The sequence below is a fragment of the Periplaneta americana genome, chromosome 7 (genome assembly GCF_040183065.1).
Source record: "Periplaneta americana isolate PAMFEO1 chromosome 7, P.americana_PAMFEO1_priV1, whole genome shotgun sequence".
NCBI lineage: Eukaryota > Metazoa > Arthropoda > Insecta > Blattodea > Blattidae > Periplaneta > Periplaneta americana.
In genome coordinates this window covers 84,336,195-84,360,233 of record NC_091123.1, presented here as the reverse complement: position 1 = coordinate 84,360,233, position 24,039 = coordinate 84,336,195, and the positions used below count along the sequence as shown (strand labels likewise).

Here is a 24,039-nt window from a genome sequence, read left to right as displayed (position 1 = left end):
CAACTAGATCATGATAAAAACTTGAGAAAGTTTCTTGAAGCTGTAAAGAAATATGGCCTTACTCTCAATGAAAGCAAATGTAAATTCTCTACTAAATCCATTAACCTCCTAGGTTATCAAATTATAAACAACACTATTAAACCTGATCCTGATCGTATTCGTCCTTTACTGGATCTACCTATTCCTAAAGATCAACAGTCACTAAAAAGAGCAATTGGGATGTTTTTACACTATGCTAAATGGGTACGAAATTTTTCTGATAAAATACGACCCATAATACAATGCAGAGAATTTCCAATTCCCATTCATGTTTGTACTGCCTTCAAGGAAATAAAATCTGATATCGCCAAGTCAGTTGTAGTCTCTGTAGAGGAAGGAGTTCCATTCTTGGTTGAGACTGACGCTTCTGATTTTGCTGTAGCTGCAACTTTGTCCCAGTCTGGAAGGCCAGTAGCATTCTTTTCTAGAACCCTTTCTGAAAGTGACCGTCGCCATTCTGCTGTAGAGAAAGAGGCTTACGCTATTGTTGAATCACTGCGAAAATGGAAGCATTACATAATAGGATGCCCATTTTCGCTGTTAACCGATCAAAAGTCCGTATCTTTCATGTTTAATTGTACTGAACATGGAAAAATAAAAAATGAGAAGATTGAACACTGGAGATTAGAATTATCATGTTACAAATTTGATATTGTCTATCGGCCTGGAAAGGATAACACAGTAGCTGATACATTATCCAGAGTCTGCTCATCCTCATCTGCTAGAATTCCTACTCTTTATCAGCTTCACCAGTCTCTCTGCCATCGTGGTGTAGTGCGAATGACACATTTTATTTGTTGTGGTAATTTCCCGTATTCCTTAGAAGATGACTGCATCATGTCCGGTGTGTGCAGAAATTGAACCTCATTTCTACAAAGGAGAAGATCGACTAATTAAAGCAACATCACCTTTCGAGCGTCTGAATATAGATTTTAAAGGACCAATATCTTCAAACACTAGTAATGTATACTTACTCACAATTGTCGACGAGTATTCCAGATTCCCATTTGCATTCCCTTGCAGTGATGTTTCAACTTCGACGGTCATACACAGATTATCAACTTTATTCTCGATTTTTGGGAGTCCGTCAATTATCCATTCTGATCGAGCCTCTGCTTTTATGTCGCAGCAACTTAAACAGTATCTTTGTTCACAAGGAATAGCAACTAGCCGCACTACAGCATATAATCCCCAAGGGAATGGACAAATTGAGAGATATAACGGAATAATTTGGAAGACTATAGAACTGACCTTAAAATCTCGAGATCTTCCAGTTATACAATGGGAGACTGTTCTTCAGGAATCCTTAAATGCTATTCGATCTCTGTTATGTACAGCAACTAACATAACACCACATGAACGTATGTTCTCACACTCCAGATGCTCTGCAAATGGATCTCTGCTACCGACATGGTTGACAACACCGGGAACTGTATTTATGAGAAGAAATGTTCGTGCAAGCAAGTTCGATCCATTAGTTGAAGTTCAGTTGATAGAGGCAAACCCTACCTATTCTTATGTCCGAACATCTAATGGAAGAGAGATGACTGTATCGAATCTACAACTTGCTCCAAAAGAACAGATGCCTGTTTTTGAGGAGTGGGATGGAATTCAAATGGAAGACTTCGAAAATGATGACAACCAGAATACAGCTATTTCTAAACCTTCACAAAGCCCGAGAATAACAGAAAGGAGTGATTCCAATTTGAATGAGTCTTATGGAAGAAATGACGAGACTAAGTCAAACGAGAACAATATACCGGTATCTCGTTCTGGCAGAGTAGTGAAACCCCCAAGTTACTTACTGGACTATATTCAATACTGATCTGGGGGAGAATGTAATGAGTTTTATAGTTAAATCGACCATATCCATAATGATCGATTCTTCTGTTTTGTTTTGTTTATGTATCCAAGGTATTTGTTTATGTAACCAGGTAGCTAGATTTATATGTCGAATAAAGCCAACTTTGGTTCTGTAGATCACCTGCTTAGAACCAAGTTGTTCTAACTCCATTTTTATAAATTTTTCAGGGGAGCACAATGAAGTTTTGGAGACTACCCAAATCATACTAATACCACTATTGTTTGGAAAGGGGTTTGCAAAGAAATAAACAGAGCATGGGAAAGCTTATTTTATTCTTCAGTTGCCATATTTATAAATTGATTTTACAAAATATAGAAAAAAACGTTTGGAGTTAGAACAAACATGTTAACAGATTTTGACAATTTAATGTTCTAACTCCTTTCAGGTTACATTTTGAAGAGATCAGTGCATATATTGTTATCTTTTTAACACTGAATCGCAAAAAATTTTGTCCACGCCTGAAAAATATTTGTGTAGGGACTTTATATCTTGAACTTTACTTGCTTCTATAACTGGTTTGACTGTTATTTGCTTTGGTGCAGGCAATATGTTATCAACTCGACACTGTTTTTGCCTTGTTCTTGTTGTAATAGGTTTCAGAAACTTTGTAGTCTTAAACATCTTGTCAGAGAATGAAAATTTGTACACAATATCTTCACAGCCTTTTGTGTATACAACACAAAAGGCTGTGAAGATATTGTGTACAAATTTTCAATATGCCTCACTTTACTGTATGGAATGCTGCTCAAGTTACTTAGTTAAGCTACAGTCTTGAAGTCATAAAAACTATTACATCTCATTTGATGTACTTTGTATTGTTCGTTAGTTCTACACAAAATCAGGGCCCTTATTTTTGCTAAAGGAGAATGAAGTTGAAGTCGTTTGATATGACGATCAATTACACTGTGCATTGTGTCTACTTCCTGCACTGCACTATGCCCTGGTTCTTGATACTTGTGTTCTATTTTTTATACTTCATGGTCATCCTCTTCCAAAAAATGTATCAGTGCAAGTGGCATTAAGCTGTTTATTAGTAAATGCATGCAGTATCACATTAACTTTCTCATGGAAGTTCAGGAAAACTTCTGCCCTAGCTTGCTTCTCATTGGCTGTCTTAGCTCAAACCATTCCATCATTGGTTGGTCATTGGATGATGGAGTTATAACAATGTGGAACTAAACAGAGCTTGGAAAATGGAGTTGGAACAATATGGAACAGTTATTTTGAACACTTTCTGATCACAAAATGTACAATTTTATGTGTGAAACTGATACAGAAGAGGAGTTAGAACATAACAGATACAAAAAACGAGTTTTTTTTTAAAGTGGAGTTAGAACAACATGGTTCTAAGCAGGCGAGATTGCAACGTTATTACACTTAGTTCCAATGCTATTCAAAGAAATTGTTTCTTTTGGAGAGATTCTTACATTTAATCTAGTTATAAAATAAAACATTGCTATGTATTTCCATTTTTTGTAGGTGGTGGATCTTCAAAGCAAATTAGCCGAAACTTTGAGTGAGAAGACACAGATATTGCTGAATCTTGAAGAAACAAAAACCCAAGTAAATGAATTGAAAAGTGCACATGATAGTTTGGTAATTAAACTAAAGGATTTACAGGCACAATATACTGAAGCAGAGAGTCAACTGCTCGCACTTCAGCAGTCTCAGCAGGTATGAATATCAGAAATTTATGTGTATTAAGGAGATGTTTGTTGTAAATCAGTACATTGTAGGAATTGGTATCTTTCACATTAATTTTATTTAGAGAATTTCTCAACAAATACTTCACAAACAAAGCTAAGCAATATTATATATCAACCATTGAATGATGAGCTGCATCAGTCACAACTCAAATCTGGGACAGATTTGTAAATTATTTTTTGTTATGTTTCCATTTGAAAATAATCAGTATTTAACTTTAAATTTTATTTCTTTGAGACATTGGTGATTTAGATGGATTTTTTTAATGCTTACAATGTATTCATATTCATATAATTGCATACGTCTTAAATCTGATTAGTGAGATATGTTAGTGATCTTTGCAATATATGGAGAAAGGAACCAGCCACTCTACCCCATTATCTCCTGGCTTAATTGTCTCATGAGTGATGCCATATTGGTGTCATTTATCATGTTCCAGCCAGTCTTCGGACTGTTGACTAAACATACATACATACATACAAAACAATATAATAGTGTCATCTTTGATCTAAATGAGGGGTTGGAAAGCAATGGTGGATTGTTAATGTTTAGGTGAGGGGTTTGGACTTTTTCCATTGCTGGTTGTCACAATCAAAAAATTAAGACACAACGTTTCGAAGGGTGGTTCTCCCTTCGTCTTCAGGTGGAAGGAAGGAGAGAAGAGAAAAAACCTATTGTTGCGATCGTTACATACAGCTATTCAGTCATACAGAATAGAAGAGTTTGTAATTGGCATCTCTTTTCCATTATTCTGCCAATATAATTTTTTTATTGTTCTAATACTTTATTTTATATTGCAGTCTTACTTCTTTGAGTTATCCCAAAATAGCATTGCTTTAGATTTTGTAAAAATTATTTATATAGAAAACAAAAAAGAAAGAAAAAATAATAAAACCTCAAATGTTGTGATATATCATAAAGTCGGGGAAATAGAATGTTTCTTGCCATGTTCTTTCCAACATGCTCATTGATATCATAGAAGTCACATCACAGATGCAGGCTTGTAAAGTTGAGAGGTCAGGAAATTTCAACGCATAAGTATACAATATCCCTAACATAGGGCTACAAGATTTTGCGAGCCTCACACCCAAATATCCACACATACAATATGAACGCATTCGAAATAATCTGAAACTGAATGTATGGTGTGATGTGATGGGGCACAGAATTGTTGGGCCATTCTTCTTGTAACTGGCACCATGTACCTTCAGTTGAACAGTTGATGCATCTCCAAGTAGCTGATCTGGAGTCCATCGTATTCATTGAACTGGTTGAAGCTCCATTACATTGGAGTCTGCAGATTCGAGTATCTTCCAATAACAAGTTTTCAAGTCGCTGGATTGGACACAATGAATCAGTTGTATTAATCCCATATCACTCCACTGGATTAATTTTTTAGAGCTATACTAGAGACTATGTATATGCATTGAAAGTGCCTGATCTCCCAACTTTACAAGCCCACATCTGTGATTGCTACTGTATATTTCCACTAATCTCAAAAAAAAAATAAATAAATAAATAAATAAATAAATAATAAATATTTGCAGCTACACACTTGTAGGAATTTCATTGTTAAAACAAAATCAGTGGTTCAATGAACTTGTAAAAATTTCTATGGTTAAGTACTCTTTGTCCCTTGTGGCAGCTCACGAATGGTGAGAAGATATATGTTGTTGTTCTCTAGTGCCTTGCATTTGGCAATGAAGCCATTAGCAGTCGTGCTTTCCAACACTTTTGAACTGTAGTTTCTTCTGATCTTAATGCTTCTCAGGTCTTCAAGTGAGAAGATATATAAATTTATAATATTGGGTGTGTTGGAAAGAACATGGCCAGAAATTGATTTCAAGTTTGTTATTGTCAGTACCACTGATGAGTCACGTGTAGAGATTTAGTAATAGATATTCATAAAGTTTTTTGAGTTATCCTTGCAGTCATGCTTTATATGTTACAATATAGTAGGTTTGAAGGAAACAAAGTGTATTGTTCAGAAGAAACACCCCTGCATGTAAATTCTTCTGAATTAGATTTTATTACATTGTCAATAGTGTATAGTAATAATGAAGTTAATTTTGCGTTAGAATTAAAATCTCTTTATGTTCTATTACATTCTGCGACTATTACAATAATAATAATAATAATAATAATAGTCATCATCGTCATCATCATCATCATCATCATCATCAGTAGACGTTTCCACTCAGTTGTGGGTCGTCTTAGAACATAGCCTCCTCCACAAAGTCTGAAAAATTAAATAAAGTTGAAAGCATCAATTGTGCTATTTAGATTTTAGCCAGTAACAAAAAATCAACAGCCCTATCACAACAGATGACAAAGGCATTAGAACAACTTACTGTGTAACTGATAAAGAGATAATGAAATGAAATGAATTTGTACAAATCATAATACCAATTTTTCACCCTTTATCATGCAAAACATTAAATGATGAGTACCTACGGTAGTAAAAACAGAAAATCGTTAAATATCTCGGCATCATACTTGACTCCAGATTGTCTTGAAAAGATCATAATTATTAACACAACAACAGAAAAAGCCACTCAGAGATCAACAATACTTAAAAAAAGGGCCAGGTGACAGTAAATGGTGATCCTCAGTCAACACCTTAGTACAACGTATAAAAACTACATTATTGACCGTTTCGCTATTACCAATTCCATCGACGCTAAATAACCCCGCAGTTGATATACAGTGTCATTAAATAACGAGTAAAAAAAAAAAAAAACTACATTAAGCCAATACTCCCATTTGGAAATGAGGAGATATTTATGGCAAGTCAGAGAAAACTAAAAGAATTTGAAATATTCCAGAATTAATCTTTCAGGCCAATAATAGGATCAATAAAGTCACTATAATCCGCCAATCAAATAAGAAATGGAAAAACAAAGCTTTTCCTTTATAAAAAATCTTCAAAGACTACCCTTCAGTACCCACCGGAGAAATTACAGGAACAAAAAAAGGAATGTACGAACACAAAAAGAATTTTTCAAAAAGCCTACATTCTACAAGAAAAATACAATCTTCCATTTACTAATATTGAACATTTTTCACTTCCAATTTTCATTCTATCACAACCAGAAATCAATTGCAAAGAAAATCTTTTGGAAAACATACAGTAAATCTTGTAAGTTTTTTAAGCTTTGTTGTTTTGAAATTTTGGTTGACACTTCTAAGGGATCTGTTATAATTTTGAATTTTGAGTATTAAATCGCATTCTTCAAGATGTATTAAGGTACTATATATAATTATATAGGATGTAAACGATTAAACTGCCAAAAAAAAAAAAAAAATACTGGTGATAGACTGAAGAAAAAAGTCAAATAATTTTTTTCTGTAACTGGCAAGATTTTCCCAGAAAAAAATGTATTTTGTGAGTCTAATGTTTCTGAAAATGAGAATAGATAGTCATTATTTACGTCCGATACATACTGCATGTTCAATGTTACATGACTGCTGAGCACTGATGTCTCTACTTTTGTATACAAGACATCGTAGGCAATTACGTAGCAGGTCATTGAGGGGATAAAAGCATTCGTGAAGGGTGATGACTAGAGCTAGGATTTATATGTAGTATGAGTTAAGAATGACGCTGAGTATAGTTGAGTCGATGCGATGCTGGTTAAGAAGGTTTTAAGCCTGGCTGACAAGACTCGAAATGCAAGAAAAGTCACAAGGACTAGACAATGCAGCTTTTAAACCCTCCGTTGTTTTGTAAGTGGTGGTTAAGAGGATTAAAAACCCTTAGCGCTAACTAATAGAAATACTGAATGACAGAAATGGCAATTATAAGGAGTAGGGGGCATGGGTTTCATGTTTATAAACTATACTGACTAAAAAATATTAGCTTTTACCACATACGAATCCTAGCTCTAGTGATGACACACACTGCTAGTTTGTGGAATCAACACCGGATGGCTAATACACTGAAGAAGTCATTTGTTTATATTTATTTTATGTTATGTATTGATATGTATTGGGCACAAGGTCATTGGCAATGGCATTCAGTCGAAATGTAAACAAATATTAGACTACTATCAATCTTAAAAACATGGCATTTTACAAATTGAAAATACAATTTTAATGTAAGAAATAATTAAATTTCCCTAGAAATTTTGTTCAGTAGACCAGTCTGTACTGTCTATATAATTTTGGCAGTTTATGTTGTTTACACCATGTAGAGGCATAGATGGATCACTAATTGACAAGTAAGTAATGCAGGAATAGGTTTAATAGTGAAATCCCCAATTTCTGCATCTCTTTACATACACTGATAAGTTACTACGAGACGTGTTCTTAAAGTAAGTTCCGTTTTCAATTATAGCCGTCGCATTGCTGCAATTGTTATTTTGCGCATGTGTGTTTTCTTCTTCAGTCCTCAGGCAAGCTGTGCATGCAGTTTCAGAGCTTCAGTCCGTGTGTGTGTTGTTAGTTGTGATCAGTTGAAATGTTTAAAGTGATTGAGCACCCCACCGACTGTGAGATGCGGTCTGTTATCCGTTTCTTGAATGCGAGAAACATCAAACCAGCTGACATTCATCATCAACTTTGTGAGTTGTATGGTGATGATGCCATTAGTGATGGAATGGTCAGGAGATGGGTTAGGAAGTTCAACGAGGGCCGCGTCTCTGTGCATGACGAGCAGCGTACTGGTCGGCCATCTTTGATCAATGACGATTTGGTGCATGCTGTCGATGAAAAAATTCATGAGGACAGGAGGTTCACAATTTCTTCACTTTCCTTGAATTTTCCACAAATGTCGCGAAGTGTTCTCTACAAAATTGTGACAGATCGATTACAATATCTCAAATTGTCCTCACGATGGGTACCCAAGATGCTCACAAGGAACAGAAAACCAAACGAGCTTCCAGTGCATTGAGCTTTCTCACACGTTACAGTGAGCAAGGCGATGAGTTTCTTGACCATATCGTGACAGGTGACGAGACTTGGGTGTCTCACATGACACCTGAATCGAAGCAGCAGTCCATGGAATGGAGGCACACTGCATCGACAAGGAAAAAGAAATTCAAACAAACCATGTCAACACGCAAGATCATGTGCACTGTTTTTTGGGACAGAAAAGGAGTCCTACTCATCGAATTCTTGCCTCGGGGTGAAACCATTAATAGAGAAACCTATTGTCAGAACTTGAAGAAGCTCCATAGCGCAATTCAGAACAAGAGACGTGGGATGCTGACCGACGGAGTTATGTTGTCTTCATGACAATGCTCGGCCACACAGAGCTCGTGACAGCCAAAATCTCATCTCGAAATTTGGCTGGGAACAAATTGACCATCCCCCCCTACAGCCCAGATTTGGCTCTGAGTGACTTTCATCTCTTCCTGCACCTCAAGAAGTTCCTCGGTGGTCAACGTTTTGATGGCGACGATGAAGTGAAAACAGCAGGCGAATTCTACAATGAGGGGATAGAAAGACTTGTGCCACAACTCGATAAATGCCTCAGTAATGGTGGAGATTATGTTGAGAAGTAATTGAAGTGTGGGGAATGCAATGCAACAAAAATGGTTTGTAAATATCTTCCCGTTTACTTACTATACCCTTTTGGAACTTACTTTAAGAACATGCCTCGTACAATGGAGTACTGGAAGCAATCAACTCATCATTAAACAACTCTTAGACCACATATCTATATTATTTCTCCAGTGAGTAATATTGAGCGAATCTTTATCACTACTTGAGGCCTTATCATCATCATCATCATCATCATCATCATCATCATCTCCCACCAGCAGTAGAATAGTTGAAATTCACAGTTCATTAAAAGTATTACGAAGTTTTAGAAATGAGAAGAAAAAATGTGCTAATCATCAGCCCTCCAGGGAGAGTGGCCACAAGAATCCTGAATACAAAAAGTGAATTTCACAGTGAATTGAAAACAACCCATTTTGACAAAAATTAATACAAAACTAACTGGATCCAACTTGAATGGACAAGGATAGAATTCCACAATTAATTCTCAAATAACAGGCCACTGGACAGAAGAAATCAAGGGTGTCCTCTGAAGAGACTTCTCGATGACTGAGGATGGAAAGGATCATATGACCAATTCCATGACAGTTTGATAATAGACTATAGAATAAATTTAATTTGGAATCAAGAATGTAAAGAAAAAAACGCAAACAGGTAATAGAAAATCTTGCTAGAAAATAAAAATCACATCCCAGACTACCCAAGAGGCAGTGCTATTGTTATTTTTATGCTGACAACTGTTTACAGCTGTTTGGCTTCACACCTATATAAAATTAATGTTTTTTTGAATCCCCAATCTATATACTTCGTAAAGCTCCAGACTCACTGATGAACAGAGACCATCTACTTCATTTTAATGGAGAACTGTCATCACAGTAGTCAGACATTACTTAGAGACCAGAACAAAGATGGAGATCTTCAATTCCGAGAGCATTACCAACCAACCAACCAACAATGAATGCAAAGAACATTTCTTTTATTGTTTTAAATTTATTTTGTGGAGAGAAAGCATTTATAAAATTGCTATTGCTTGTATAGATGTGAGCAGTTAATTTATTTTTAATACATTTGGGAATAACAACCTGAATATATGTTGTTTGTTGTTGTTTTTTAATGCCAGGCATTTGACAATAAAGTCATTTGACGTCTTGCACTCCAATATTTTTCAAAGATATTGTCAAGGTCAGCCACTGAAGCACAGATTTTGAGGTGTTCCGAATCCATTTCTTGGTTTCAGTTGCACAATGGGCAGTTAGGAGACTGATATTTTCAAATTCTATGTAGGTGTTTGGCCAAACAGTCATGGCATGTTGCCAATCTAAATGCAGCTACAGACGATTTGCGTGATAAATCGGGAAGTAACTGTGAATTATGATGCAGAGAATTCCATTTTTTTCCTTGAGATTGTGTTATCAAATTTTGTTTGTTGAAGTCTAAGTATGTAGATTTAATACATCTTTTTCACAGAGTAATTCGCAGATTTAGTAGCAGTGCTGCCTTTCTTTGCTAAAGCATCCACATTCTCGTTTCCCAGGATTCCACAATGGGATGGTATCCATTGGAATACAATTCTTTTATTGAGTGTTATTAATTGAGAGAGATAAAGGTGTGTGTTTACAGACTATTGATAGAATAGCTGCTTTGGAGTTTGACAATATAACTGCATTTTTAAATTTGTTGATGTGGCATAGAAGATTCCTGAGACTTTCACTTATTGCAGTATATTCAGGCTAATCTCTTATTTATAAATTTTAATTAAATTAGTTTGTCTTCCTCTTTTTGTTGGTATTTATGTTTATGTTAGAGTGACATGTTCTGCTCACTGTAAAAAAACTTTTTTATATCATTGTTTCTACATTTTCTCCCTCTGACATACAGTTTTACCCAAGTCGACAAGTTCTTATTGTTTTATTTTCATAGGAACCACGGATTGATGTCAGTTCTCAGATTCCACTTCCAGTCGCAGAGTCTCCACCACGTATACCAACTCTGGAACAGAGCCAGTTTGTTCACTGTTTTAATGAAAGATTAACTTCGAAGTCTGGAGTTAGATTTCGTTTCTTGCCTGATGCTCTAGTAACTAAAGACTTCAATGTCTCTCTGGACAGGCTGGAGAATAGGAACTATGGAGTAATGGAAAGTACTGATATGCATGAATCTGTTCATGAAGTCTCAAGTGACAGTAAGACTTTGCAGACATCATATTCTGAAGAAAAATTATTTACACCTCATAACAAATTAGCTAAACAAAGGAACTTAAAACAACAAACTGTTGAAGTAAATTATTGTAATTGTGGCCCTGTTCCGAAAATGTTAACTTCAGGATTTTGTACCTGTTCCGGAGTTTCTTCCAAGTCATATGATGCTGACAGCAAACCTGACACATCTCTTGAAATTAATGGTGACAATTTATCAGTTGCTTCAGATGCGTCTAGTGATTCCATTGAAAGTGACAATAAAAGTAAAAATGACCCGTCAGCAGTCAGCCTCGAAGAATCTCAATCAGAAAGAAATGAGATGGTAAGTTTGTACTCTCGTTTTATCAAGAAATCAAACTTGAAGTACGAAATTTAAGATATTTGCACAAAATAACTGTACAATAAAAAAAATATTTTGTTCTTTGATATTTATTTTTACGAGCTATTCCATTTCTGCTGCTCTTATTCGTTATTTCATCATCATCATCATCATCACCACCATCATCATCATCACCACCATCATCATCATCATCATCATCATCATCATCATCTTCGTTGAATCTATAAAAAAGTAGGGAAAAGGAAAACATTTTTTGTTTAGCCTACATACCATTTTTTATTTGTTTTATTTTTATGTATTTATATCTACAGTATTATTACATATTCGATTTTGAAGTTTGTTACAAAATTATGTATTATTTTTGTTATTATTATTATTATTATTATTATTATTATTATTGTTGTTGTTGTTGTTGTTGTTGTTGTTAACGTCCGTTTTAATTGCTTTGGCATCTGATATGGCATTTTGAATTTATGTTACCATGATAACTCTGTCCTAACTTATGAGCGCTGCAGTAGCTGTGTGCTGGGATTTTTCATTGAAAAATTGAAAAATCCTTAGTTACACCACAGTGGACAAGGTCACAATTGGGAATTTTCTCGGGGCTCTCTTGTTCCTTCACATTAGGCTTCTACGTCATTCCATAAATATTTCGTCATCATTCCATAGCATTTCCCGAACACCAGCTTAGAACGCATGGAGGGGGCTGACTTAGGGAAGAGTGGGGTTGCCTGCTCAAAATTTGGGTACATAGCGAACCTTAGTGTAGTCAGTCAGTGTGGATTTGAGAATGGGCCTAGTTCGAGGGTTAGCACAATAGATCTTGAAAATTTACAGTGCTGGGTCGTAGTGCCCCCCCCCCTTTCGAAATTCCTTTCCATCCTACTTTATGACTCAATACCGTAGATCAGCCATTTTCAACCGGTGTGCCACTTCACACTAGTGTGTCGCAAATGTTCCATGGTGTGCCACGAGAAAATGAAAGTAGTAAGGGTTGTAGCAAAAAAAAAAAAAAAAAAAAAAAAAAAATGTGAAAAGAGTAATAAAAAAAGTGATTTCACAAGAGTCAATATTCAGTACACACATTCCTTCCTAAAATTCTCAAAATTCCTCTGGTTTAGATTATATGTGCATGCTGCCGGATTTTATATTACATCTTTATTTATTTATTTATTTATTTATTTATTTATTTAACCTGGTAGAGATAAGGCCATCAAGCCTTCTCTTCCCCTCTACCAGTGTGCCACATGTTGAAAAAGGTTGAAAACCACTGCCGTAGTTAATTAGATAATTCACAAATCAATTACAGAATAATACTATGAAAACAAATACTTACGAAAGCAAGAAACTAGTAGTATTTCTGGCATAGTTCTAAAAAAATTATAAAAAAAAGACACACAGTTTAAAATATTTTAATTTAGTATTTTTATATTTAAGGATAACTTTTTAAAAAATGTTGAAATCCAGGTGATATTTACAATTACCATTGAGAATAAACTCACTATAGCAAATTCACTCTAGAGGAGAAAATGTTTTGACTAACACACAGGAAATAAAAGTAAGTTGTAATTTCAGAAAAAAATATCGCTATCCAGGCCGTTGTGGTACTAATAATACAGGGTGAACACATTATGAGATTCCTACCTGCGCACAATCAGTCAGCTGAGTCACGGCAGAGAGAGCAGGAGCACGTCATCAGTGTGAGCTAAATGGCTGTTGAAACCACATGTGTACAATCTCAAGGGAAAAAATGGAACTCTCTGCATCAAAATCCACAGTTAATTCCCGATTTACCACGAAAATCGTCTGTAGCTGCATTTAGATTGGCAACAGGCCATGATTGTTTGGCCAAACACCTGCATAGAATTGGAATATATCAGTCCCCTAACTGCCCATTGTGCAACTCAAACCAAGAAATGGACTCGGAACATCTCAAAATCTGTGCTTCAGTGGCTGGCCATGATAATATCTTTGAAAAATATTGGAGTGCAATAGGTCAAATGACTTTATTGTCAAATGCCTGGCATTAGAAAACAACAACAGCAACAACAACATTAGAGTGCTAAGAAAGTATGACTAATAATAGGGCAAAGTATTCTATTCAACAATGTCAACAACGAGTGTTTATTTACGATTTGTATGCGCGTACAGAATCAACTCGTGCTGTCAGAAGATTATTCCAAGAAAATTTTGCTGATGATCATGTTCTAGCTCATGCTGCAATTCATAAATTAGTTACCAAATTTCGGAAAACAGGGAGTGTTCGAGATAAGAAGCGAATACGACGATGCACAGTGCTCATTGAAGAAGTTCTCGATGACATTGGGCATCATCTAGAAAATTCCCCTAGATAATTTCATTAGTCAGTGCAGAAATGTTTGGAATATGAAGGATGATTATTTTTTGTAATATTATTAGCCAGTTCCTTCTTTATTGAAGTTGTAGTTTGGTAAAGCACATACTTGTGTTGCACTTGCAGCCCCACATGTACCACAGGAAACTCATAATCTGTTCATGCAGTATTAAAACATATATTCAGAGAAGGGAATTTTCTTTCCTCGGTTGTGAATGAACATAGAAATGCAGAAGGTGGGGAAAAAATCCAAAAGGGGAGAAGGAAAATTCCCCGTCTTCCCCTCATTCAATTCAGACACTGTTCGTCATATCACTGTCATCATCATAATCGTCAATGAAATGTAGTACAACGTCATTTCTCAAATTGTGGTCCGAAGATTGCTATGAAATGCCTATATATGCAGCTGAATGCCACTGTAATCTAGATCCACCATGGCAGAAAGGAAGCAACACACTTTCCTTATCCAGTGAGCGTCAGTATGTTTCTGTTCTTGTCCTTTGATAATGAATGCTTATTTTGCGTTTTGTTTCAGTATTTTCTACATTCTACTTCGAAATATTGTTCATTCTACATTAAATATTACTGTGAAAGTCTGTTAACATATGGTATTACATAAGCACATACGAGAAATTGTGTATAACATGTACTATACTAGATGTGATGTATCTTGTCTCACTGTGAAAAGAGAGAGAAAGGAGATATGTCTTCCTCGTCTGTATTGTTATGGTGAGTGGGGCAATGGAGCGATGCCGTCCATACATCCAGTGGCGGAAGGGCCTGCTTCCATGAAAATAGAGATGTCGTCAGTCTCCTCACACTCATCTGTATCTGTACCTGTATCCGATTCTTCTAAATTTATTACAAAACTGTCCAAGAGCTCATCCACGATACCATCTTTGCTCCTATAAAAATCTTCAATATACCGAACATGTTAACACGCACTAGGCCTATTCCAATTTTCAGGTGTTATTTTTTCCAACGCGGCTTCAAACAGTTCCTTAGTTTTGCTAATTTTGAAATCAGTGTTGTGTTTTGCTACGTCACTTTTTACTTGCGCCCATATCAATTCTATTGGATTAAAGTTACAATGATATGGTGGCAAATGCAGTACGGTGTGTCCATGTTGAACAGCAACTGTGTCGATTTCGTATGTTCTGAATCTGTCTTTTGATCTTTTAACAATATCATATAAAACTGGTTTAGTATAACACGGATCGTACAGAATATTGTGATAGCGTAACCATGCTTGCATTTTTTTTTTTTTTTTTTAGTGGAAGAAATGGGAGCTTTATTTAGTTCAACTGAATGGTAAGATGCATTGTCCATTACTATCACTGAATTCTATGGTATATTAGGGATGAGAGTATTAATAAACCAGTTCTTAAAAACATTCCCGTCCATTTCTTCATGGTAGTCTCGTGTAGATTTGGATTTGAAACACAATAAACCATTAGGTACAAATCCAGTCTGCGATCCAGCATGAAGCACGATAAATCGTTGGCCTTTGCCTATGGGGACTCGTAGTGGTGATTCTAGGTCGCCCTTAGAATTTTCACACATCCATATTTTATCTTTAGTGTGATTTACGTTGATCCAGGTCTCGTCCAAATAGATAATGGGGCGGTTAGAAGATCGATATTCTCTTATTTTCCTCAAAAAATGAAATCTCTTTACTACAACATCACTCCTTTGCATTAGCGTTTTCCATCCTTGATTATTTTTGACGTAGCGAAATTTCATTTTCTTCAATATCTGTCGAAGAGTCCATTTGCTACCATCAAACAATTTCGCCTCTTTTAGAGCCTCCCTCATATTATCTAAACTTGGTAAAAACTTTGATTGATACAAATTGTAAATTGTACTGCGAATAGCAGAACCAGTAAATGAATCTATAACAGTTTTATTTGGTGTTCTGTTGGGTCTCTTCTTTCCTGGTGTTGACAAAACGTTTCCACTTTCTTCCGCCTGTTGTTTTTTATTTAAAATACGAGAAACTGTTCGCCTAGATACACCAGTCGCAACCGCCGTTCTACCTAATACATTTGATACTGATATTGTTTCTATTCCGTTTTTCAGTACGTCTAATTCTTCTTCAAAGAACTTATGCACCAAACATACGATTTCCCTAGCGTCTGACTGTAACAGTTTCCCTTGTTTGCCTACACCAGCTAGGAGCACCAAAATCAAAAGCACAAATAACACAAATAAATTAAAAGGGATGTAAAAATCACTTACAAGTTGATACATTCTGTAGCACAAAATAAAATACTCAGTAACAAAATCTCTCTCTTCTTACTGTGTAGTTCCGTCACTGAGCTTGTCTTTCAAGAAACTGACTTTCGGTAGCCTGCACAATAACAAGGTTTTGAAAGGAATACTGAGAATTTACAACCCTCCTATAATCTCCACCCTCATTTGAAGGGACTTGGTTTTATTGCTACTGAGACAAGTTAAACCTTACCAGGTATAGTTCTTCCAAACTCTATCTCGTAGCACCAAGTGCAGCTCATACTGATCTGCTAACAACATTAGAATATGTCAGGAACACATCGTTTTTCCTTGGTGTGAGGTTTTGGGTTTTTACACTATGTCATAGATACAGAAACACTCAACATTTGGCTCCAATCATTAGGAAAGATAAGGAAAGGGGAAATTATTTGCTGGTTCTGTTACCAAGAACTATTCACTAATCCTTTTTCTGCATCTATAACGCAATGCAAAAACCCTAAAAATATAAATAAAATTATGAGTAGGCTTTAGACAATGAAGGATAACACTTCGAAACTAGTCAGCCAGGTAATTTTCTAAAAAGTTAACGCAGTAAAGAAGTTGTAAAGTGAATAAAATTATATTTATGTACAAACTAACAGCACAAGAAATGATTGTAATATTTCAGAGGTTCAGAGCTTATAAATTGGTCATGATTGTTGATGAACACCTGTAAAATATGAGAATTGCTGAAGGAAACAGATGTACAGTCGACTGTCAATTATACAGTGTCAGATTAACCATCTTTTCTCTCTCCCTTTCTCGTCCTTCCCCTTCAATATATCCCCCCTTTGTTTCACTCCTTCACTTTGTCTCTCTCTCTCTTATAGAGCTATGAATAGCATTTACTTCGATGGTTGACGTTTATGGCAAAGAACAAGTGTTACATTGCTTTCTTTCCAGATAATGGCAACCTGTCCCAACAGCAACCCCTCTCTTTTTCCTTCAATAAACTTTCTTCACTCCTAATGACCATTAGCTACCCAGTTCTCGTTAGTTTGCAAAATAGAAATGATGGTATTTGTTGTACTGAAGATATTCTTTCTATGCTTGCTATGTTCGCCAGTTGGCATATTTATTTGTAAAGTGTCAAATGTACAGTTTTGTGTAGAAAACAAGTATTCTTTAAAAATGTAGTAGAATTATTGTACCAACAATAGAAGATATACTTACTGAAAATAATGAACAAATTAGGTAAAGGAAGTGCAATAAAAAATAGTCTGATATGCAGTTTTAGTGAATGCATTGCATAATATAGGAAACATATTGCAACTGCTGCTACCTCTGATTGGGGTTTTGGCTGATATGTACTTCTATTGTCAGGCAGTACATCTCACTTGACATTGTGTCTAAGAAAGAACAATTGTTTGTATACTTCTGAAGTATGATTAGTGTAATATGTTAGTAGCCAGTGATGTATTGCAATGAAGGGGGAAAGGAAATGGCCATCCTACCCCATTATCCCCTGGCTTAGTTGCCTCTTGAGTGATGTCTTATTGGTACCACTTATGAGGTTCAAACTTGTCTTCAGACAGTTGACTAAACAACATTGCAACTGCGGCAACTTTGGACTATGCACTGTTATTTGATGTATAAGTAATATAATAAATTATTATGAATTTTTTACTAACACAGTTTTGAATTTAAAATTTAAATTTTATAACTTAAAACTTTCTTATTTAAAACGTTAAAAGTGTTGTGATTTAAAGAGGTACTGTGCCTTATGACAGGCAGGTCCCGTTCCAACACTGGTGTGGTGTCATTGTCAAAGTCTTTTGAAATAATTAAATTTTATGTTATATTGTTAATATGTCGCTTATATTGTATTATGTAATAATGATGTGTGGTTTATTTCTATTTTTAATATGATCAAGTTGAGATGTGTTTAGTTTATCCTATAGCACAGTAGAGTTGACACATGAAGGACACTGCTCTGAAATTTTGCTCGTGTCTTAATTCTTGTCCTGGGGCATATAAAATGTTACAGTAGGCTTGTGGGGAAATCTGTTCTACCTTATAGTACTGCTCGTAGGTAATACATAATGTTCAAAACTGGAAGGCAATCATCGTCAATAGACACTAGTCTTAGGACTCCAACCACGCCCTTACAGATGTAAACATTAACACTGTGGCTGCAGTTGTATGGAAAGATAAACGAACAACATTAAGAAAACTGTCAGAGATCCTGAACATTTTATTACATGCCACCCATACATTGGTAACAGAAAAACTACACATGACATGTATCAGTTCATGGTGGGTCCAAAGATTGCTTCCCTGTTCCATGTTTATTGTCTCCACTATTACCCCAGATTATTGATAGCTGACTATACTTTGTCCAGTGAAGACACTTTATTTAAGAAGGAGCTTGAGGCATTTGTAAAAATTGTATCAGATATGAAGTTCTCAGTTAATGATTATGCAGGAATGCCCTGTTTTCCTTTGAACTTGAAGCACATCCTTAAACATGAATTCTAATGTGTGAGCCACTGCTACCACATTGCGAAAGTTTCCAGTCTGGGGGGGGGGGGGGAAATCAATACTTTACACAGCAGTACAGTGATTGTGTGCTATATAGGCTTATATTAAATATACATTAAAAATTTATTGCAACTCTATATGTAATAACTGATATTGACTACCTGATACAATTGTTTTGAAAGTCAAAAACACAAGGATGTTATTTTTGTGTCATAGAAGTACAGGTTTTTAACTCGCATTCAAACTTGCTTTAATAAATTTACATGTAACGAATGCTAGATCTAAACATTTCAGATTGACTAAAAACTGAATTCCACATTAGCAAGTAAAAGTTTTAAAACAGTACCAACTGTACTACATTAGTAACCTGTATACTTTATCTTTAATCTCTTCAAGTTATTTAGTAATGTCATAATTAGTTTCCAGTAAACTGTCCAGTTAATTTCCAATTACATGACAATTTGTGACCTCTATGTGCATACATAACTGTATGTTATAAAAACACATGATTACAAACTATGTTGTGATTACATATTCTTCTTAGATCATAAGAAACAAATAGTTGTAGAATATGAGGTCATTATTTTCTCAAGATGATCTTTGAATCATCAGTTTTATCAAAGTATGCTATTTCTCAAATACGGAACATTCTATGAAATATTCCATAGCATAATATACCAAGTTCTCTGTTTTATGAAGCTTTTGAGACTTTTCGCATTTTGATCACTATTTAGTAGAATATAACAAAAAATACATTAGTATTTTGCGTTAGAAACCCAGTCAGTAGACTATTTTAAATAATATGAAATAATTCGGAGGCTTTCCCCAGTTCTGAGGTGAATGTCACGTAATTTCATGGTGAATTACTGGATTCATTTCATTGAATAGCATTTCACTATGCTATCACAAATTCTGTTGATGCTACATAACCATGCAGTTGATATAGCGTTATTAAATATCCAATTAAACAAATAAATAATTTCGTGAACTGCAGCTTCTGTAAATGCGGATGACATAGTTGTGGCACTTGCATTTTCAGAATAATCTCTCTTACCTATATACAGCATAATGCACTTCTATTAGCATTCTGAGAAAAGTTTTTTTTTTCTTTTTTCTTCCTTCCCCCTCCCCCCACCCCGAATTATACGAAGAGCTTTCATTTTGATTATATATCTTGATTACACAACTTTTAACACTATATCACTTCGGAATATAAAGTGTATATGTATATATATATATATATATATATATATATATATATATATATATATACACAGTATATGCTTTCATGTGTTAATTAACTAGGTTACCTTGTTGACTGGTTTCGGCCTGGAGGCCATCATCAGAACTGGATGGTCTTCGTGCCTTCTGATTCCGTTTCCTATGGAAGTGTGTTTGTATAGTGTAATGTGGAGTCAGATAGTGTGTGTGTCTGAAATTGAGTTGTGTGTTGACTATTTGATGCAGGGTATATTTTTGTGTACCTTTATATTTCATGTTGTTGTAGTGTGTTTAGTTTCTGGTTTTTTTAATACTATACAAAGGAAACGAAAGACAGATTCAAAATCTACATCAACACATAAACAAAATATACCCAAAATTACACTACACATTAAAAATCGAAAGCAACAAATCCATGAACTTCCTAGACATCACAATAACAAAAATTGACAACAAATACACATTCAAAATCTACAGTAAACCCACAACAACAACAACAATGCATATACAGAACACATCAAATCACCCAACACAACACAAACATGCTGCATTTCGAGCAATGGTACACAGACTGTTCAACATACCAATGAGCCAACAAGACTACAAAGAAGAGATAAACACAATCAAATACATACCACAAGAAAACGGATACAACCCTAACATAATAGACAACATAATAAAAAAAAGACAAAACATAATTACAAAAAAACATAGGAATACAACACAAGAATATAAAAAATACACACAGAAACATACGAAAACAAAAACACATACAAGATAGCATCCTCATTCAAGAAATTTAATTACAACATCGCATACAGAACACAAAACACACTACAAAAGCATCTCAACATACAAACAACACAAACAAACATAACCTCACAGGTGTATACAAACTCATATGCAATACCTGCAACAACTTCTACATAGGACAGACAGGCAAATCATTTCAAACACGTCACAAATGCCAACCACACCTACAGCAACATAGACAGAGATATGGCAGTTCTATATCTCCAACCGAAAAACCAGAAACTAAACACACTAGAACAATATGAAATATAAAGACAAACAAAAACACACCCACATCAAATCCTCAACACATAACTCAATTTCAGAACAAGCACACACTATTTGACTCAAAATTACACTACATAAACACACCCCCACAGGAAACAGAACCAGAAGGCGCAAAGACCATCCAGTTCTGATGATGGCCCCCAGGCCGAAACTAGTCAACAAGGTAACCTAGTTAATCAATACGTGAAAGCATATATTATAAACTTTATATACCGAAGTTGTCATTGTTGCTTTGAGAACCTGCTACACTTAACAAGCGGTCTTTTCCAAAAAAGAAGGGAAAAACTGAAAACATCACAAAGTGCTAAGTAAAGATATTATGGAGCATATGAGAGTACAAAGTTTTGATTACTTACGCAACTTTTCAAAATATATATTTTCACTCTGTTCTGATGTTTATAATATAACTTAACCACTACTATTATAGCTCACTTCACATAAGCTGTTTTCACAAAACCATAATAATTGTAGGCTGATCACTTGTCATTGAACACTTGTATATGTAACAGATTCTGATGAGAAAAATGCACAGCAGACTCTTTGGCTGCCAATTTACGAAATTTTGTTATTGATTGCTGTGTTGTGTTTGTGTGTGCGTATGTTTTTGTCATCTATTTTTAAATGCATTTATATTTCACAGTAGGAAATTATTATACATGTTTGTAATAGACTGTTTCAAAGTAATGGAGTAAAATAAATCACATATTGGGTCTATTTATGCTTCAGGTGGGCCAGAACTTAACTGCAAAAGATTCGTTGCAACAAGAAATTCAAACAATGGAAGACGTAACCGATCAGCATTTAATAGGTAGTGATGATGAGAGTTCCATCGTACGGTCTGTTGACATGGGCACAGCAACTGCAGATCAACTTGATACATGTCGTGAATTAGAAAAATGTCGTGAATTACTTCGAGTACAGTACAACTTGACCAGTATGTACAAGAAGGAGGTATATATGATTGACTTCATTTTTTGCATATTGCTGTATTGTTTACGAAGTGAATAAAATATAAGGTGTTTCAAAAGTCAGTTCAAACATTAAACTGTTATAAATATTATAATATTTGAGATAGAGAAAAAACAAAAACATCACAGTGTTGGACAAACAACGGGGTTTACAAAACATTGGAAAGATATCCGCCATTCTCTTATTCAGTGTATAACTTTCTGTCTGCAACACCATGTACAGCATTTTGCAGATAATATCTTGGAATGTTGGCAATTTCTTGCGAGATGGCATCTTTCGGTTGCAGTAGGATTGTTGGATGTGTCAGGAAAACTCGTTCTTTAAGGTAATCCCACAACCAAAAGTCAGCCGGATTGAAATCTGGAGATTGCGGAGGCCACATTGTTGGAAAGTTCCTACTGGAAAACGAATCTCAATTACACGTGAAAACTCCACCATTAATTTTTTTAGTAGGTTATTTTACGCCACTTTATCAACATGTTAGTTATTTAGTGTCTGAATGAGATGAAGGTGATAATACCAGTGAAATGAGTGAGGTCCAGCACCGAAAGTTACCCATCACTTGCTCATATTGGGTTGAGGGAAAACTCCGGAAAAAACCTCAACCAGGTAACTTGCCCTGACTGGGAATGGAACCCGGGCCACCTGGTTTCCCGGGAAGACATGCTAACCATTACTCCACAGGTGTGGACAATAATGAAATAAGACAGACTGTTACAGTAAACGGGGAGCGCTACTACAGCATATTACAGAATTTCGTCATCCCTAGTCTTAGGAATGACAATATGGAAAACATAATCTTCATGCAAGATGGCGCTCCACCCGACATCTTTATCCCTGCAAAACAATTACGCAGATGTTTGGCGATCGTGTCATCAGTAGGCACTTGCCAACAATGTGGCCTCCACGATCTCCAGATTTCAATTCGGCCGACTTTTGGTTGTGGGGTTACCTTAAAGAATGAGTTTTCCTGGCACATCCAACAACCGTACTGCAACTGAAAGATGCCATCTCGCAAGAAATTGCCAATATTTCAAGACATTATCTGCAAAATGTGCATGGTGTCGCAGACAGAATGCTCTACATTGAACAAGAGAATGGCGGACATCTTCCCAGTGTTTTGTAAATCCGTTATTTGCCAACACTGTGATGTTTTTGTTTTTTCTCTATCTCAAATATTATAATATTTATAGTGGTTTAATGTTTCAACTGACTTTTGAAATACCCCATATATTGTGATACAAAAATGTGCTCAATATTTTCATGCAAATGCACATTCATAGCATCTCTGAGACCATAAATATGACTTTTGGCATGCCATCTGTCTGTACACTGGTCTACGTCTTTTTTTTTTTTTTCTTTCCTGAATAGAATTATTCTGTTAATATTCAATAGTGGAAAGTGTGTTTATGAAATAAAGTAATTTTCACTATCAAAATAAAATGGTTTATTTGAAGTCCTTATGCTAAAGTTCGACAATGTTGCTATTTTCCTCTAAAATAGCTCAGATTATTTAATTGATTTTTTTCTAGATTAGAAATACTGTAAAATAAATTATCAAAATAAGAAGACATATAAGGCAGAATTAGTTCAAGCCAGTCTATGTCGACTAGCCAATGACAGTGAAGCAGTGTTGCCTAGTTAAATCAACGTGAAGTCTCACTGATGCTTCGCTTTTTAGGGTACTTTCTTTCTTACACACACAATATTTATAGTCAGGGTTGAATTTTAAGCCGTGTCATTTGATAGAGCTAAACAAGTCTGAAGCTGACTGTACAGGAATGGAATTCATTTCACCTGGCTCACATGTTATTGCTTTAAAACTAAACAGACATATTTTTCAGCCTTCAACATGTAACATGTTCTCTGAAGTACCTCATTGTAAACAGAGATAGATTTAGTTTATTTCCAAATTCAGACTGTTGTGTGCTGTGTATTGAACAATAATACTTTCCGTACCAATGTTGTTGTTTTCCAGTGGCCACTTTTGGGATCATTTAACCCATTTTGCTTTTTG

General features: G+C 35.3%; 1 protein-coding gene across 1 annotated transcript in view; it reads left to right on the top strand.

Annotated features, from left to right (window-relative positions):
* The window catches only part of LOC138703239 (protein fantom-like), a 172,108-nt gene that overhangs the window by 78,230 nt on the left and 69,839 nt on the right, over positions 1-24,039 (top strand). The window contains exons 10-12 of the mRNA XM_069830959.1: positions 3,383-3,577; positions 11,030-11,629; positions 21,780-22,004. Coding sequence (XP_069687060.1) covers positions 3,383-3,577; positions 11,030-11,629; positions 21,780-22,004 — 1,020 coding nt within the window. The remainder of the gene's footprint in view (positions 1-3,382; positions 3,578-11,029; positions 11,630-21,779; positions 22,005-24,039) is intronic.